At 37.6% G+C, this 20,480-nt stretch overlaps 1 protein-coding gene across 2 annotated transcripts in view; it reads left to right on the top strand.

Moving 5' to 3' along the window:
* The first annotated feature begins 3,922 nt into the window (after positions 1-3,922).
* ANGPT1 (angiopoietin 1) overlaps positions 3,923-20,480 on the top strand; it is a 255,413-nt gene continuing 238,855 nt past the window's right edge. The window contains exon 1 of one of the 2 annotated variants that reach the window (XM_065895011.1): positions 3,923-4,563. In XM_065895011.1, coding sequence (XP_065751083.1) covers positions 4,267-4,563 — 297 coding nt within the window. In that variant the 5' untranslated portion in view covers positions 3,923-4,266. The remainder of the gene's footprint in view (positions 4,564-20,480) is intronic. The other variant, XM_065895012.1, reaches the window with a different exon arrangement.

Genomic DNA, 20,480 nt, shown 5'->3' with positions numbered 1-20,480 from the left:
GCAATTAACCTCTATATGCTATAATTTTCTTACCTGCAAAATGGGAATAAAATGCATAATTATGGGGGTGCTGTAAATATTAAATGAGGAAATTAATTTTTTTTTTTTTTTTTTTTTGCTGTACGCGGGCCTCTCACCGCTGTGGCCTCTCCCATTGTGGAGCAAAGGCTCTGGACGCGCAGGCCCAGCGGCCACGGCTCACAGGCCCAGCCGCTCCGCGGCACGCGGGATCCTCGCAGACCGGGGCATGAACCCGTGTCCCCTGCATCGGCAGGCGGACTCTCAACCACTGCGCCACCAGGGAAGCCCGAGGAAATTAATTTTTTAAGTGTTAAAAAATGTTTTGCATTATTGTACCATGTTCTTGTGTCTAACTCATTCTTTAGAATAACTTTGGCTTCATCCTGACTCTAGGCTCATCCAGTCAATGCAACAGATGTGGCCAGTCATGTAGTAGTTAGATACTAAGTAATTAATTAGCTCATTCACTCATTTCTTTTTTTTTTTTTTTTTTTTTTTTGCCGTACGCGGCCTCTCACTGTTGTGGCCTCTCCTGTTGCGGAGCACAGGCTCCGGACGCCCAGGCTCAGCAGCCATGGCTCACGGGCCTAGCCGTTCCGCGGCACGTGGGATCTTCCCGGACCGGGGCACGAACCCGTGTCCCCTGCATCGGCAGATGGACTCTCAACCACTGGGCCACCAGTGAAGCCCCCACTCATTTCTTTAATTCTTTCATTCCTTCAACTAAAGGGCATAGTAAGCACTGGAGACCAATGATGAAAATGAGGAGATGACTTTATGAGCTCACAGTTAGAGGGAATACAGACCAAAAAAGAAATAATTAGAAAGCAGTGTGAGAAGTGCCATTATGGAGATAAGAACAGAAGGTTATTGAAATGCATCAGAGAAAAGCCAATTATTATGCCTGGAGAAATTAAGAAAGCCTCACAAAAGAAGTAGTAAAGACTTGTTCTTAGGACAGATTTAGGGCCATCAATTTCCCATATAAGTGGTGTTCCCTATCCCACTGGAAATTTCTGGATGAGCGTAACATTTCCTGGGACTATTGTAGATATGAGATCAGAATCTTAAAGCATATACCTCCTTATTCCAGAGCTCTGATAATGCAAATAAAATACAAAGATACAAGACTTTCAAGATTAAGCTACCTTAGTATTCAATTGAATAAAATTATTAATTCTTTAGAACATTTTTAAACTTTTTTTGAGGTATGGTAGAGGAATTTAAAAAAATATGGCTTGTTTTTCATGTTACTTCTTAAATTCTAAAGTCTTCTAAATTACATCATTTCTGAATAATCAGCAACAACCACCAACAGTATTGCTACCGGTTAGGTTTAGTCCCTGAAAGCATATGGTCTTTAAAGTATGTCATTAGGATCTTCTAATGCACCCAGTGTCTCCTCAGCTGAAGTCCCAAAACACATAAGTCCATTTTGCATGTTCCTGTGTTTTCCAGTTGCTTAAAATTGATGTTGAGATTTTTTTTTTGGATTGACATCAGTACTTCCAGTGTTATGTGTTTTTGTTTCGTTATTTTTCTGGAAAATAAATCAGTCTCTCTTTCTCTTACTGTTTCTGTCCCCTCCTTTCTTTTTTTAATTTTTATTTTTACCTTTCTTAGTTGTCTACTTTCCTCTCAGGAAGTTATGCATTCCTTCTTTTCATTTGTTCAGATTGGAAAAGTTTAAATGAACAAGCATATGTACATACACACAGACACACACACACACACACACACACAAGGAGGAACAGATTTTTTAACAATCGTGGCTGTTACAAAACACAGGAGCACTTAAATAGAGATCTCACTACTGCCTTGTGTGTCTTCTGTCGATTTTTGGCTGTATTTAGTTCTTCATGAAGCACTTACAGGTGTTGGTTTTGGACTCTTTTCTTTCCAGGGATAATTTTTGAAGCAAGCAATGTTGGAAAATGTTCTCAGATAATCTGTACTCTGCCAGTGCACTTTGTCCTTGTGGGCCCTTAAAAAATCAGTTTCATGTGGGTTACCTGTCACTTTGTATGTTTGCTTTTTAGGTACGAAAAAGGATTAAATCACTTTGGTTGTATAAAATGGCTTTTAATTAGTTCTTTTTCTTCTAGGTACAATCACTTAACCTGCTTTAAGACTGAATCAGTGCAGTTGGAGCCCTTTTGGAAGCCTTTTGGCTGTTGTTGGGTTAGAAAAATAGAGTTGGAATCAGTTGGCCAGAGTTCACATACTGGCACCATCACTTGCTAGCTATGTGACTTGTGACCGATTAGCCTTTCTTTGATTCAGTTTTCCTATTGATAAAAATAGGGTCAAAGGTAATATCCATGTCTTAGGTTTGTTGGGATAATTAAATGAGATTGTGTGTAAGGAGTGTTTAGCATAGGCCTGGAAAATAGTAAGCTTTTAATAAGTGTCATTCTTATTATTGCATGTGAGTGACATAGCCAACAAGGAGACATGCAACATCAGGAAGAGGCTACAAAGGCAGTTCAAAGACTATCGCTATGTTTGGTATTACTTGCTTCCATATCTGTCAGTTTAGAAATTTGTTATTTGGTGTGGAAAGGACTGATAAGTCTTGGCACAATGTTTTCCCCCAAGTAAATCACATTTTTTCTGGAATTTGTTTTGCCCTCTCCTCTAACTTCTCTTCACACGCCAGTCTCTAACCCCTACTGCCCTTCATCCACTGCCCTGCCCCTCCATTCCAGGACATGAGAGTCAACATCTGTCGCTTCGTTTTCACACCATGACTGCAGTTGGGAAACTCCGTTCCCCAAAATCCTTCCCAGTTCTTGGTGAAAGCCCCTGGTTATAATTCATGTTTTCCACACACACTTAGTAAAGATTGCAGTGCTGTAAAATTAATTCTATAATTATCACCTGTTCTTTATGTTCAAATGTTTACATGCTACATTTAAGAAATCACTTTCTGATAATTTTTATTTCTTTACTTAATAGAAGCACAGCAATTTCTCCGATACAGCACTTTGCTGCCTCATTAGCACACCTGATATGTTTGTTCTCAAGATAGTTTGTCTATACATCCACAGGAGAATTTATGTAGAACTTCCATACCAGCATTAAAGATAGCCATAGCAACACCAAAGAGGGCCTTGTGAAATATATGATTACAATGTACCACGGGAATTAATAATTCTCAGGCCACTGTCTTAAATTGTAACCAGACTGTTTTTGTAAGGAAGTTGCTCAGTTTATGTACACAGAACACATAGGGCTGCATTCTAATTGGGGGACCAGTTTTATTTAAAATTTGTATCTCAGAAAGTACTTAAATTATTCTACTTAATATGCCTATGCTATATTTGAGTGATGTTATGAAATGTTTTGCTAATTTGACCCTTCCTGATAATTTCCTAAAAGTCTAAGTGAATACAATGAAAGAATACCATCTCTAAAAATGGTTTTAGTATCTTTTTCCCCAGAGTAAAGAATAAATTTTTAAAAAAATAATTATACAAATTTATCATTCACTATAAAAAGTAATTTTACTAGACACTATGTCAGTTTTCTTCTTCGGGTTCCCCAATTAAGTAGGACTTTAAAAACATACTGTTAGTTTACTAGATTTTAGTAGGTCAGCATGCACACCAAAAGTGTATTAAGGTGGACTGCTCTATTGATTTGCGGTGAATATCCTAAAGGCTCAAGGCAGTTGTCTGCGGAAGGGGCGGGAGGGCCATACATGATCGAGGTCATGCGCATCTAGCCAATTTGTAAGACGATCCAGCCGCTCCAAGCCATCAGCAATTCTTAGCATAGGGGCACACTCATGCATTCTTGTCAAGTCATCTTGTGAAAGGCTGCCTGCTTCCAGCTTGGCTTGGATGTGCAACCTTAATAAAACTCACTGAGGTCTGGGAGAAAATAGCAGATCTGCAGCAGATAGGGTAGAGGAAAGGGTCTAGAATATGTACACGCAGCTGACTCAGGCAGGCTACACGCTGAACGGTTACACTGAGGAAACCATAAATCTCAGCTACTATGCAATAAATATCTCAAGTTTTAACTAAGGAAACTATATTTACAGTGAAATTAAAAAAAATAACATTTTAGAACAAAGCTAACAGATGGCTAGTTTTCTGTGATTCTTCTACAAAAGCTTTCTTTGAGAGGGGAAAAAGTCAAACAAACAGGCAGTTTTACCTGAAATAAAGAACTAGTTTAAAGGTCAGAAGAAAGGAGCAAGTTTTGCGAGAGGCACGGAAAGAGAGTGCTGGCAGTACAATGACAGTTTTCCTTTCCTTTGCTTTCCTCGCTGCTATTCTGACTCACATAGGGTGCAGCAACCAGCGCCGAAGTCCAGAAAACGGTGGGAGAAGATATAATCGGATTCAGCATGGGCAGTGTGCCTACACTTTCATTCTTCCAGAACACGACGGGAACTGTCGTGAGAGTACGACAGACCAGTACAACACAAACGCTCTGCAGAGAGATGCTCCACACGTGGAACAGGATTTCTCTTCCCAGAAACTTCAACATCTGGAGCATGTGATGGAAAATTATACTCAGTGGCTGCAAAAAGTAAGTGATTGCTTTCAGTTTCTAAATGCACGGAGCCTTTCCTGTTCTTGCACTGCAGCTAACTTAGAGTTCCTTAGGGGAGCATGTGTGTGTTTACCTTTTGCTCCAGGGGGGCAGTGTTTGCAAATGCAAGACGGCTCTTTCCCTGTGACTTCACGGGTGAGCAAACGTTTTTTAGGCTTGAGCAAACCTCTGAAGGTATGGTGGCACCCCGTTTTGTGTGCCTAATACTGGCACATTTTATGACATTTCTGGTTTTCCCTTATTTAAAATTTAGCTTAAGTTTTCTATCAAAATCCAACTTAAAAAATTGAGTAAGTTAAAAAATAAAGTAATAATGACAATACTAGTTTAGGATCATATCGATTTTACAACAAGAAATTTTCTTCAGCTAGGACAGAAAATCATCACCAGATACTTATTTTTCAACCTCTAGTAAAGTTAGTATGAAATGAGAGTAAATACAAAATATGATATTTGATTGGAGAACTTGAATAAGTATATAAAGGTAACAATTTCAGCAAGTAGTAGTATAGTAAAGGACTGATTTCTGTCATATATTTCTTCTGTCCTTGAGAAGAAATCAGGAAGATTTATTTTAATGTGAACTCATCAGGAAGAGGTTGTTTACCCACTATGAAAGGAGAAATTGAGCCAGTGGTGGCTGTTCCCGAAGATATGCACCTGCAGATTTGGGCTGAACACAATATGTAGGCTTTGGTATGTTCCTGAAGTACCTCTTTCCTCAGGACATTGTAGTTAAACACAGTGCAATATGGGAGTCTAAGTATCCAGATAAATGTTAATGTTGAGTATGCATTTAAATCCCAATTTGTAAAAATCAAACTAAACATTTTATTTAGTTATTTCTGTATAAATCATTTAAAAGTTTTTGTTGAAAATATGCCTATAAAGAAATAACATACTTTCTGCAGTTCATTCCCTCTTTACTCTCTGTTTAATTGTGTAACAGGTAAGCAGCAGATAACAAGTGTATTCAAATATATCACTGGAAGGGTGGCAATGTCAATGTCCCATTTGTGGAAAGCTTCTCCCCCAGGGATCTTTGCTAAAAATTCAGTTGGTGTGTATGGGTAGGAACGCAAGGAGTCTAGTCTTCTTTAAGTTAGTCTGTTAACAGAACAGACCCTTTAAGAAGATAAAAGATAGGGAAAGGACAGATGCTCTATTTTGTTCCTGTGTGGTCACGCTCACTTAGATCATCTCCTGCTGAATCATGCCCAGTAATAGTTATTTTACTTTTTGTCCACTAGGGACTGAACTAAGATCACTGTTATTTGATTTGACAAATTAACTAAAACTTAGTAGTTTTAGAGTTTCCAAACCTGGAATTTTAGTTAATCTTTCTATTGTAGATTACAGGTGAAAAAATACATAGGCAAAATAATAGCAAGCAAGGAGAATTCTGCAGTCTTTTGATAATATAGCTTAAATTTCAGGCATTAATTACAACAGCAGTTTATAATAGAATATATATTTTTTTCCTTTCACAGAACTTATTTCCATCGTGAACAAGTGAATTTGGTTGAATAGCTTATTACTATTCTCAATACACCGCCCATATAGTTTTTAATGAGAATTTAATCATAAATTAGTCCGGATTCATTGAGGGAGGTGGAGAGGGAAATTTAGTTCCAAATTGTCTTCAATGAGCTATTCTACCAAAAATGTAATATTTTGTTTGCTTAAAATATACAATCAAAATGGTGATTTAAACATAGTAATGCGTATTTTTTTTTGTTGCTATGCAGTTATTAAGCAGTAGCAGGGTAAATACATGATTCTGCTGGGTTTAAATCATGCCCAGGCTTCACATGTTAATGTTTGAAATAAATTTGATTTTTGTTTGCATTGTTTTTGGTCAATGATTATGAGTTAGTTTTCAGATTATAGCCAGGCATAATTATGAAAATGTTCTTTGGTTATATTGACCCTTGCTAGCATGAATCAAGCCGAATATATGCTGAAAATGTCCCTGTTGGTATGAGTCAGAGCAGTTTGGCTTGACTATTGTCCGTTTAAATTTGCACGTCTTTTGTCATTGTTAATGTGATTGGTTGGAGGATCAAGAAACCAAATAAATGCATTCAGCAAAGAACTTGCTAAAGGCTTTCATAAATTTCCCTTAATTAGAGGTTTTCCATACTTCAAGTTCTAAATTTCATGTAAGGTACTTATTTTGATAATTCAAATGTAAATCTTTGTTATTGTAACCATTTGGTATGCTTAATACTATAATTTGTACTACTTCTATTTTGATTCCCAGTAGTTGTGTTAGGATAAGAAGCAATGCACTGCAGAAAGTGAGGCTATCAGTGTAAGTGTAAATAATTCATCCATTTATTCAACAAAATAATTAATAAAAGCATATGATTATTATGCAGCTCATATCATCACTATCAGGAATTCTTTTGATGCTGAATGTGTATTATCAATGCTAGAAGCAGATCGATGATAATTTATATTAATCTATTACCTTCCTCGATGTTTGGTAAACTGGGTTCTTTTAAATATTCTTCAGAAAACGCTGACTGTCACTATAAGCCACCTTATGAAACTTATACTCTCCAATCTCATTCCTCAACTTTTCTGGTCTTACAACTGAATAAGATGATAAGCAAGGTGGTCAGCAGGGCATAGGATGTGTTGGTCACTGTAAGTACTGGAACTGTTATGGCACTGGTCTCTTGATGCGATGGATTTAATTCTCGGAGATCAGGTTTCCATGATAACTTGTCGATTAACACCAATGTGAGATAGGTTTATAGCATTATCCTTACTTTTCAGATAGGGAAAAGCAATATACATAATTGTTCAAAAAATCACATTTTTATTGGGTGAAACACCTGGGCTATATGTCTAGGTTTGACTCTCTTCCACCATATAGCTTTTTTCAGAATTATTAGCAAACCATACCCATTACCAGAGAGTGACCAGATCTTGGGATAGTGACAGTAAACACAAAGGCCTTTGTGTCTTCGCCACTTTCTTGTGATTCCTTTCTACCTTTCTATTACACAGAAATGTCTGTTGTTTAATGTCTACTCCACATCCTGTGCTTCTTTTTTTTTTTTTTTTTTTTGCGGTACGCGGGCCTCTCACTGTTGTGGCCTCTCCCCCTGCGGAGCACAGGCTCCGGACGCGCAGGCTCAGCGGCCATGGCTCACGGGCCCAGCCGCTCTGCGGCATGTGGGATCTTCCCGGACCGGGCCACGAACCCGTGTCCCCTGCATCGGCAGGCGGACTCTCAACTACTGCGCCACCAGGGAAGCCCCTGTGCTTCTTGAACTATTGTTTTCTTTCTCTCATATACCCAAAGTTCACAAATATGTGTATTTAAAACATTCGGATTTAAAATATTAGAATTTGGGGGAATGCTTAGAAAGTCTGTTTTGCCTTTGCCAAACGGTGTCTTTTCTTTTTTTGGTTGAAAGTATAAATACATTGAGTTAAAAAAAAACATGCCTTGTAACAGAGAACAAGAGTCTATCTACTATAAGCATTTCACACTAGCTAAAATTGACAAATTGATTGTTAGTAAGAAATGTAGTTATGAATTACGATCCAGAATATTTTAATAAATGAAATACTTTTAATGAAGTGCTTGGCTAAATTTTTCTATTGACAGCATTTTTTGACTAACAGCATCCTCTACTTGAATATTGTATTCTTTTCTTCAGAGAATTAGTATTTGGCATGCAGTTACCTGAAATATATTAATGATGATGATAATCTTTTTAAAAGCCCTTGTATTACACATATTAACTCATATTAATATCTACTCATAGAAGGTGACTTCCATGAGGCCAGTGATGTGTGTTTGTCCAGTGTCATCGCCCCAGGGCTTAGAGTAGTATATCATCCATAGCAGATAGATAATAAGTGTTTGTTGATTGAATAAATGGATGCCTTGTCTATGTGTTGCAATCTACATTTTATTATGTAGTGTTAACACTTTGGATATACACCTTCCTTCCCTAAGTAGATTTTAAGTTGTCTTGTAAGCAAGGACTATGTGGAGGAGGAAAAATAATTTTCTCTCTACCCTTCTAGGTTCATGGCTGAGACTTTTCTATAATAAAAAACATGTTAACAAGAGAAAAACAAACAGAAGTTTAATAACATGTATACCTCTTGGATACATGGGAGATGCCCAGGAAAATTGAGTAACTCCCCCAAATGACCCAAGCTTCCACCTTAAATACCGTCTCCAGCTAAAGGCAAAACAAGATGTTGGGTAGGGAGAGCCAGGTTTTCAGGTAAAACATAGTAAACAAGAGTATGGTTGTTGTGAAGATTTAAGTCCATGCCTTCTCCATTGATAGAGTTGCTAGAGGTTTAGTCATCTTCCTCTTGGAGGTACAGAGAGTGAGACACCCTTACAAATGGAGATCTCCCTTATAAATGTAAATTTATCTTATAGAAGGCTAATTTCAACTTGGTTTTTAGAGCTTTTCCTATGTCTGCTGTTTCTTAAAAATATCAGCCTGAAATAATCCTTATGCCAAAATTCATAATTTGGCGTGACAAATTTTTCTCCCCTTCAGCTATATCATGCAATTATTTTTGTCCTAATATTAATTAAAAAGATATTGAGTCTAGAATATGTGGTATTAATTATCCAAATTGTATTTAGCCAATGGTCTAGGATCTTAAAAACTTCTATGAATTCATTTGTCTTCTTAATTATTCTTTAAGAGTCATGTTGTTGCTGGTTTCTCCATGAAATGTACCCACACTCCACATATCCTCAAAGGCTGAGTTCTCCAGTGTTATCACATTGCATGTATCATGTTAGCACTGCATTTCCATGTTGTGTGGCTGTTGTCATTTTCATTATTTGTTTTGAGGGCTGTTCGCCTACTTAGACTGTGAGTCTGTAGAGCGTAGCAAAAGTCTCTTTATCCATCTTTATATCCCCAAAGATGTTTATTAAGTGTCTGAATAATATCTCTGTTATCATAATATAAAAATAAAAGCATCACATGTTCAAGTGTGTGGTGCCATGTATAAAATAAAGCAAGTTAAGGGACCTTGCAACTGCTTTCAGATGCTAAAGTTTGCTTCTAAGTTACTTGAGGGTCATCCTGTGGGATGAAAAAGAATTTTATACTTCCAGACCCATAGGCAAACAGTTACTGCATACAGAAGTGGCATATATTTACATATATTTGTAATAATAATATGTGAACATGTGAATCTAAGTAACTAGCACTTACTTCTCATCTGTGCATTGTTTTCGTGGCTGGTGACTGTGCAAAACTAAGCCAGAGAGGATACTCTCTGTTTTATTTGCACATGTGAGGGGATTTCTAGAGTGTGTAAAATGAGCAGACAATTGATCAGTATGTTTTTAAAAATTTGTCACTAAATTTGAAGAAAATATGCATATATGATTTATGCATAGAGATAGAAAAAAATGACAATTGCCAAGAAAGGTTAATAGGAATAATTGTCTTTTAAACTCAGTTGTAGAAATTTCTCCACCAACTTCATTTGAGAGTAACCCCTGATTTTCGAGCTAGGTAGAGCTCTTTAGTTAATGCCTCTGTATTAACTTTTCAGTGAATAGTTAGGTTTTATTACTTGCTCGTTATATTGTAGAATTGAAAGATCCAAGAAGGCATAAAGACTTTCTGGGCCCCAGAAGTTGGCATTTGGAGCTATAACAGCCTTTTGGATTTCTCTGCAGGAAGGAGCAAGCCTTCCCGCAAACTGTCTCCATTGGTGGATGTCAGGTTTTAGGAGCGTGGCAAGTAGGTTCTTTTCTATGGGTGATTGCAGCCTTTCTTACTCCTGACTGTGAGCTTTCACATTGAGCTTTCTTTTAGTAGCACTCATTCATATGTAATTATTGGTTCAATAATTTAAAATGAATGAGAATGTACCATTCTTTTCCTTAAAATCCCCCTACATTTTTCCATTACATGAGAAAAGGATCCAGATTCTTTACCAGGAGGTCCTATATGATCTGCCCCCACACTCCTATCTGGATTCCTCATTTACCACCTTTCCCTCATTCCAGGCACTTAAATGACTTTAGCCTTCTTGTTATATCTCCAGCAGACCAGCTCTTTGCTGTCTCAGGGGCTTCACATTCTGTTTGCCTAGCTAGGAAAATTCTTGCCCCAGATCTTGGCATGAATGACTTTTTCTCTTCATTCAGGTCTTTGCTCAGAAATCTTCTCAGAAAGTCTTCACTGAGCACCATTACCTACCACTTTCCTCCACTCTGCTACATGATTTTCTATCATAATATATGTATTATTTCTTCATGGCATTTACCACTGTGACCTTTTATTGTTTATTGTTTGTCATATAATTTATTCCGTCTACCTCTACTAAGAATGTAGACACAACAAGAGGTCCTTGTCCATCTTGTTGCATGCAGTACACCTTACCCCTAGAAGAGTGCATGACACATAGTAGACTTCGGTAAATATTTGCATAATATATTCTCCCAGACCCTGTATGCTATGAGATAGAGACTGTGCCTGTCTTGTTCACTAGTTCTTATTTATTATTTTATGTATTATTTTGATAGCAGATAGCAGATCTACTTTTCTTGCACAATGCCTGGAACGTAGTTGGAAAGAATACTTTCTTTTTAATGACTAGAGGAATGAATGAATTCCATGGGCATATTTTGACTAAAATTAAATATATGTATCAAAATGAGACTTAACTATGTTCTATACATTACCCTACTAACTATGTAATGGGAGAAATTTTAATTAGTCCTGAGTTTCCATATTCTGTTACAGGGGTCAGCAAACAATGGCCCTTGGGCTAAATTGTGCCTGCTACCTATGTTTGTATATAAAGTTTTACTGGGATACAACCACACTCATTCCTTAATATACTGTGTATCCATTTGTAAATAAAGTTTTATTGGAACAGAGCCATACCCATTTGCTTATGTATTGTCTATGGCTGCTTTCTTCCTATAAAGGCAGACTTGAGTAGTTGCAACAGAGACCAGAAGGCCCACAGAGCTTAAAACTTGACATGCAACCCTTTACAGAAAAAGTTTGCTGACCCCTGTTGTATATCACAAAATGAATACAGGATTAACATTGAGACCATCGCAAGGTAAATTGTGAGGTTTGCTGTGTGGGAAAAAGATGACCTTCCAAGAAGCCAAATAATCTTCAGGTCCGTGCCAGTTGGCATAGAGCCTGTCTAAGCCATTTCTTGGTGTGGTATTGGGACATGCTGTGAGGTGACATTTTAGAGTACAGGCAGGGAAATTTCATGTCTTTTTTTCCCCCCTGCCCATCTTGATGTGAACAGAGAAACAGTCCAAAAACAGATACACGTTAAAAAAGAAAAAGCACCTGAATAACAATACAAATCAGCAGCCTCTGGTTAGATGAGTCTGGGTGCCCGGGGGTCCTCTGCTTTATGTGCCTGTTTCATCCTGTTTATTGTGGCATTAGCAAGAAGGTTGACAAAATATCAGAGGCATTCTATTTTCATAGAAATGGGACTCTGACTCAGCCTTTTACATTCAGTCTATTTAGAAACCTTTCCTCCTTCTGTCATTTGTTTTAGATATAAATATTACAAGTGTTCCCACTTACGTAGATGATGAGAGGGGAGAAGCAACAAGTGGGATGCTCAGCTACAAAATACAGAGGTTTATCAGCCCCTATACTATAATTTGTTAATTAAGGAGGTTTTGTTCTCTCATTCTGCATGCCTTGTCTCTGTGTGGAAACATAAACAGCCTTTTCCTGGGCCTTGTCTTCTTCTATTCTTTTTTTAATACCACAAGCTATATTGTGTCATTTGCTTACACGCACAACCCTAATAACATTCTGAGTCAGCCTTGCCTTTTGTTCCAATACAAGATTATCGTTTGTTATGAAGTTGGGAAGTTCCAAACTCCCTTTGGTTCTAGCCCCATGGTCTGAGGGAAGGAGGGCCTCTTAGTGTTTAAAACTCTTTACAAAGTGTACAAAAGATGTGCCCCCTCCCTTATCAATGAGGTTTCTAAAGAATGAAGCACTCTGTGGATCATCTTTTCTTATATTTGGAGGCTCTGTACCTAAACACTCTTCTCTAATTCTTACATAGAAATATTGGAAATGAGAGGTTTTCAGCCTTGTTTAGTCTTTGTTGCCTATCCAAATGATCTGATTTCTTCCTTTAAACAGATGAAAAGGTAATATTTAACCAAGAAAGTGACGAAAAACATATAAAGCCAGATACGACCCTACTGGTAGCTAATAATTTCATCAATAATGTATTTGGGCATATGCAGATTTTTTCTTTTGGCAGTAAGTGCTGGAGAATATAGAGCAAAATAAATGTAGTAAAGTATATATACTATATGATTATACAGCTTACTTATACAGGTCTACATTGGCATGTATTGAAGTTCGTGTTGAACTATTGAAAGTGCATGCAAATTAGCATCAAGCTGTGTCTAAAGTAACTCGGTAGCTGAAATATTAATAAAATGCCAATGAAGTGAGAATACCTTGAATTGTTAGTAATATATACATGGAAGCCATCAAACTCACTGGCATCATATCGGTAAAATTACCGTATATTTCTGTGGAACGGCTGATGATAATTTAGGAAGGTGGTATATTTTAAAGTTTCGTTTTATGTGTAGTTTAACTTATTAGGAAGGTGCACACTTTACAGATAGTCTCTATTTTGTTTATGAAAGCTGAATGCGTTGAGTTATAAAACTAGACCTAAAGATTATTGGAGGGTTTCCCTCCTACGCTGTTGGTGGGAATGTAAATGGGTGCAGTCACTGTGGAAAACCGTATAGAGGTTCTTCAGAAAACTAAAAATAGAACTACCATATGATCCAGCAATCCCACTCCTGGGCATATACCTGGACAAAGCTATAATTCAAAAAGATACATGCACCCCTCTGTTCATAACAGCACTATTCATAATAGCCAAGACATGGAAACAATCTAAATGTCCATTGACAGATGAATGGATAAAGAAGATGTGGTACATATATACAATGGAATACTACTCAGCCATAAAAAAGAACGAAGTAATGCCATTTGCAGCAACATGGATGCAACTGGAGATGATCATGCTAAGAGAAATGAGTCAGAAAGAGAAAGACAAATACCATGTGATATCACTTATATGTGGAATCTAAAATATGCACAAATGAACCTATATACAAAACAGAAACAGAGTCACAGACGTAGAGAACAGACTTGTGATTGCCAAGCGGGGAGGGGAAGGAGAGGGAGGGACTGGGAGTTTGGGGTTAGTAGATGCAAACTATTACATTTAGAATGGATAAACAGCAAGGTCCTACTGTATAGCACAGGGAACTATATCCAGTCTCCCAGGATAAACCATAATGAAAAGAATATGAAAAAAAAGAATGTATATATGTGTATAACTGAGTCACTTTGGTGTACAGCAGAAATTAGTACAACATTGTAAATCAGCTATACTTCAATTTTAAAAAAAGGTTATTGGAGGGTTTCCATTCCCAGAGAACAAATAAATATTTTATATATTTATTTATTTACTTATTTATGGCAACGTTGGGTCTTTGTTGCTGCACGCGGGCTTTCTCTAGTTGTGGTGAGGGGGAGCTATTCTGTGTTGCGGTGCACAGGCTTCTCATTGTGGTGGCTTCTCTTGTTGCGGAGCACGGGCTCTAGGCATGCGGGCTTCAGTATTTGTGGCATGCAGGCTCAGTAGTTGTGGCTCGCGGGCTCTAGAGTGCAGGCTCAGTAGTTCTGGCACAGGGGCTTAGTTGCTCTGCAGCATGTGCAATCTTCCTAGACCAGGGCTCGAACCCGTGTCCCCTGCATAAGCAGGCAGATTCATAACCACTGCACCACCAGAGAAGTCCCAAAATAAATATTTTAAAATCCCAAATTTTAATTCATTTCTAAACCTTTAAAGATAATTCCAAGATTTTATAAAACACTTTAACACTGTTCTTATCTTCACTATTACTATACAGTTGACTAGACCAAAATGCAGTGGGTATTTACTGCAGCTAAAAATTTGGTTTGCTGTACCCAGAAGACCTTACATCTACCTTACCTCAAGTGCACAGACATAAGAGGCGAGAATTGTATCTTTATTACTAATATCACCAGTCTTTTCTTTATTTTCCAATTTTACTCAGTTTTTAAATATCAAGAACAGAGCTATAATAAGCAGTAGGTTTAATATAGTATTAATGAATAATTTATTGAATAAATTGAATATTTAATAACTTTTAAATGTCAGTAATAGAGTGAAAGTTTAATATTTTTAACAAATGAGCTGATGAACTGTAAATATTTCTTAGCAGTGGAACCCAATTTCCAAACAAGTTATTAGGCAGAAGCTTAAAGTGTAATCTAAATGCAAATCAAGGGGCTAGAGGAGAACTGGAGTGAGGCCCCACCATGACCCTGTTCCTCAGCCCTTTTCTCAGAGACATCCTTCAAGGGACCTTACGTGTACAAAGAAATATATGTTCAAAGTAGCTGCAGTGAAACTTTCAAATAATCAAATATTAGGTCGGTAAAGTTGCCAAAACCAATCTACTGGCAGACAGAAAGAAACATAACAGTTGAAAATTTGAATATTTATTGGCAGGCTGATGTAAGAATGTCCAAATCTGTCATATACAAAGCAGTTTAAGAAAAAACTGCAGGTTGTTCAAAAACAATAATAAATGCAGGTTGTTCTAGACTCAAAAGTGTTTGAGGCCTACCCATATTTAACATGACCCAAATATGTTAAGATAATAGACAATTCTTGGATAATTAGTGGCAAATTGTTATAACTTATCTATTTTCTAAATTGTCCAATTTCATGATAGTTTATGGGATTTAAATTTAGGAACATGAATTACATTGATTACTTAATATCTCAAGCTGCAATTTTCACTAAGAACAAAATTCATTGTTAAGGATAGTGAAAGGAAATACGAATTTTAAGTAGGCATTTTGGTATTTTCAGAATTTTCAAAGATTCTTATTAGATGTACTCAGCTAATCTTTGTTTCTATTTCTAGTATGTGACACTTAGCAGAATTGCCATTTTCTTTTTCATATATGCTGGCTATTTAGCGTTTTTAAAGACACTGTCTGGACTGTGAAAGTTAATTCAGTTAAGAATAGATAAAAGTCATTCTTGAATCCACTTTCCCCAAAACACCTCAGCTGCAACATATGACAATACGCTGAAAGAGAACAATCATATGAAGGCAATGCCTTCAGTTCCATTAACTCTGTGGCACTTTTTCTCTTTCAGAGGTGAATAATGCAGAGCCATTTGATATACTGATGGGGTGAAGACTCCAAAGTCAGACCTTATATGAATTTATTATTAACTTGCTTATTATATTGGAAATGAAAGTTCTAATTTTTTTTCTGGCTTCCCAGTGCCCTGCTTTTTCTCAAACACCAGTTTGCCCATTCTGCACTTTGGAGACTTCTGAGGCTTGAAAACCAAAAAAGAGAGATGGTGAGGCAGTCCTCAGCTAGACAGACAGAAGGACTCAGAGGACCTTACTCCAGGCCTGGGTCCTTCTCATTCCTCTTCTTTCCTCTGGTATTGTCTTCATTAAAGTCCTATGTGATGCTCCTTGTACTGGCCTTGGAGTGGAAGTGTTAGAAAGAGGATGGACAAGAGGGTGGGCGAATGAACAGGGAGACCAGAGACTGTCCCTTTATTGGTGGCTGGAGGGCGCAGTGAGGGCCCACAGGACTATAGTAGTGTCAAGAAGACTGCTTCATAAGAGATGGCAATGAGTTCTGCCACGGGATTTTAGGATACAGGCATGAGTCATGGAGCTAAGCACCTGCTATTAACAAAGGACAGGCAGTCAGTTAGCCAGTTATCTAATCAAATATGCACTGTGTACAAGGTGGTCTGCTAGGTACTGGGAGACGGCGATAAATCCACTATAGCCCCTGTGGTTGAGAAGCCTAAACCCATTGAAATAGACAGACATGAAAGCAAATGCATTGTCTGTGTCCTCTATTTCCTATGTCAAGTCTAAAGACAGTACCACACAGTGATGAAGTATGTTGTACCTCGAGCCAGACTGCCTGGATGAATCTTGACAGCACCACTTCCTTGCTATGTGACCTTAGGCAAGTTTCATAACTTCTCCATGCCTCATTTTCATTACTGGTAAAATGAGGTAATAATAGTACGTACATTATAGGATGATTGTTAAGAGTAAGCATAAGTGGGCTTCCCTGGTGGCGCAGTGGTTGAGAGTCCGCCTGCCGATGCAGGGGACACGGGTTCGTGCCCCGGTCTGGGAGGATCCCACATGCCGCGGAGCGGCTGGGCCCGTGACCCATGGCCGCTGAGCTTGCGCATCCGGAGCCTGTGCTCCGCGATGGGAGAGGCCACAACAGTAAGAGGCCTGCGTACCGCAAAAAAAAAAAAAAAAAAAAAAAAAAGTAAGCATAAGTCACATAAATTACTTTGCATAAGTGTGATTGCATAGTAAATGTTAAGTAAATATTAGTTATTCCTTGGGGGCAGTTCTGGGTTATAGTAATAGTTAAATGTTGAGAACTTTTACCAGCTATCAGGCCCTTTGGAAGAATTTTACATGTATTAATTCATTGAATATTTTCGGTAGATAATATTATAATTTTCCCACATAGCAAATGAGAAAGCTGAGGCACAGAGAGGGGAAGTAACTTGCCCAGCATTGTCCAGTGACTCAATGACAGGCCCAGTTCCCAATCCCAAGCAGTCTGGCTCTATGACCTATGCTCTTAACCAACTATGGAATTAGCTACGGCAACTTTTATGATATCTTCTCTTATCAATCTTCAAACCTTAAGTCTATTTAAAATGTTTTTCTGTGGTGGTGTTTGCGTCTAACCCTTAATTCTTTCACACTAAATGAGTTGCCCCTTTCTCAAGTTCTGCTTCAGACAGTCATTTGTCCTCATTCCAATTCTAAAGCTTCGTGGTTAAATTGACTGTGACGTGTAGGTTATGCTGCTGATTGAAGCACAATAGCCCAATTCTCTCTGCCCTCCCACAGGTCTGTTAACAGACCAAGGAATCCCACCTCTGCAGTTCCTCCTGCCTATATCCTTAGAAGCACCATCTCTCGAAGTTACAGAGCTTAATTGAATCTGACTATTTATCTAAAAACTTCTAAAACAGAAAGAAAGGCTTACAATTGCTTTACATGGGGTGAAGCTGCCTATTCTAAATATCGTCCATTCAATTTAATGACCTCCCTCTTGGATTTTTCTGTGGGCAATCCTTCTTGGAAAAGCACATCCTGGAACTTACAATATTATTTGCATGTACTTTCTTTCGTGGGTCATTCAGAGTTGTAAATATGAGAAGAAAAGCCTTGTTTTCTCAGGCAACGACCTCTTATCTCACTTCCTATTTTATTTATCATTGTCCCAATTAATTAAAACATTTCTGGTATTTTGGTTCAAGATCAAAACACTGCTACTTGCAAGCAATTGTGATGGCTCTTCCTCTCTGTTTCCTGATCTCAGAGGCCTGACCACTCAGATGCCTGGGCTTTGAGGGTTGCTGCCTTCATGATGGATAAATATCAATTGCATGAGGTAGAAAGGCTCCAAGTTACCCTAACTTCCCTCTGTCCATTGTTCTTCATGGAGTGCAGAAGAGGAGAGACGACAGAATGGGGTGAGGACAAAATAGAATTCAGGCATACCTTTTCATCATCCACCTTTGCATAGTGGGGCAGATAAAAACACAATAAGAAAACAAAACTCACTTTGTATCCCCTTGCTTGACCTGAATTCTCCAAGGAGCGGTAAGGATCACCAGTGTGTGGCATGTCGACATTGTAGGTGCCCCAAAGATACTGGTAGGATATATACAGGAATAAGTGCATGCTGTGGTGCTCAAACTATTTGGGGGCAATTTTTTGGTCAGTGAAGTGGTCTGAAGGATTACAGTGCTAATGATGACTAACAAGGACCTTTTCCCAATTCGCAGGAAAGTATTAAGTTAAGGATTACAACTTTCTCAATTTTAAGATTTTCTTTCTTCATTCTCTCCATATTTTTTCACTTTTCGTCTGTTGTGTCTGATACTTTTCATCTCCTCTCAAACCTAGGGGCAGGATGGGAATAAAGACGCAGACCTACTAGAGAATGGACTTGACACGGGGAGGGGGAAGGGTAAGCTGGGACAAAGTGAGAGAGTGGCATGGACATATATACACTACCAAATGTAAAATCGACAGCTAGTGGGAAGCAGCTGCATAGCACAGGGAGATCAGCTCGGTGCTTTGTGACCACCTAGAGGGGTGGGATAGGGAGGGTGGGAGGGAAGGAGACACAAGAGGGAAGAGATATGGGGATATATGTATATGTATAGCGGATTCACTTTGTTATAAAGCAGAAACTAACACACCATTGTAAAGCAATTATACTCCAATAAAGATGTTAAAAAAAAAAAACTGACGGTATAGCAAATACCTATTAATAGAAGTTGGGAAGTGACCTCCCATATTTAGTCATATAGATTGCACTTTATCTCGACACACGATTATGGTGTGATTTATCTCATCCATACAGCATAACCACATTTCCTGCCTTTGAAATTGCTATTGCTTTGTGTATGAAATAAATCAATCTATCTGCAAAGAGGGCAATGGATATTGGATGTTCTGTCCCAAAAGCAAGTATGAAAATGACATTCTATTAAGAAAGGTGTTTAGTAACAAATAGGTTGTTAATAAATCTACCTTGGTTAAGTAGTATCAACATCCAAACAGATAAGCACATACATTTTTATAAATAGTAGGTATTATATCTATTTTATAGATAAGCAAACTGAGGACCAATGAAATCAAATAATTTTTACAAGGTTACATATTTACTTTGAGATAGATATAGAATTTGAACCCAGGTATTCTGAGTGGTTAACTCTAAAGTTCTTCATTGTTCATGTCTCTTTCACTTCTCCTTCACAAATTAAAACAAATTTTGAATGATGGAGCATGTGGAAGCAGTTTAAATGAATGATACTTTCCTCTAAGTTTTTAGAGACTATGCAGAATAAATAACCTTCTTTGGAGATCAGAATAATTTGCCATGCATGTATAAAAATTGCTGTAAGAAAGCTACTGTTCTTAGGAGAACTATTTCCTGGAACCACTCCTGACTGGATAAAAATTTTTATTTAATTTTAAAAATATGTCAGAGGCAAAAAATTAATTCCGGGTTTTACATTTTTCCAAATAAGTGAGCTGCTTACACAAACTGCCTCAGTTGAGGTTACTCTGATATGACCATACAAATAAAAATAATATTTTAAACTAGTTTATCTACATTTTTGCTTATAAACACAACCTAGTGCTAGATTGTGTTTATTTCAGTTAAAGACCAAGCAGGGATAAAATATTGTCAATAGAGGAGATTGCTTAATAGTTCAACACTAGTGAATTAGAGTCCTGTTTGTAGTATTTCTGGGAAAATGACCATATGCCATATGTACTTTTAATTCTAAGTTATTTTATTTTAGTTCTCAATTATATACAAGTAATCATCAATCCCAGGTTTATGCTTAGAAAAAGGAACAGAAAATTATTAAACACTCATGAAGGTGAAACACTCATTATCTCTTACTGACAGTCAAGATAAACTAGTGGACTAAAGAGACTTTGGTTCAAATAAATGATTAAAGTTGACAATAGGAGTGGAAATCCCACACTCAGCCCTCAGAAAATCTCTTAACTGAGACTTGAGTACATATTGGAGCTAAGAAGTCTCCATGTCAGAGAGAAAGGGAAACTCTTTATTTTGTGACCATTATGTTTCATAAGCGACTAAAGCTTATGTATTTTGAGTTCACAAATCAAATATGTGCAGTTTTCTGGGGAAAAGGTTACTGTGGAAATCCATCGTCCTGAGCATAAAATATCGCTATAT

This window comes from Phocoena phocoena, chromosome 17 (genome assembly GCF_963924675.1).
Source record: "Phocoena phocoena chromosome 17, mPhoPho1.1, whole genome shotgun sequence".
Taxonomy (NCBI): domain Eukaryota; kingdom Metazoa; phylum Chordata; class Mammalia; order Artiodactyla; family Phocoenidae; genus Phocoena; species Phocoena phocoena.
Note: the sequence above shows the minus strand (reverse complement) of the source record. Positions and strands in the feature narration are given on the sequence as shown.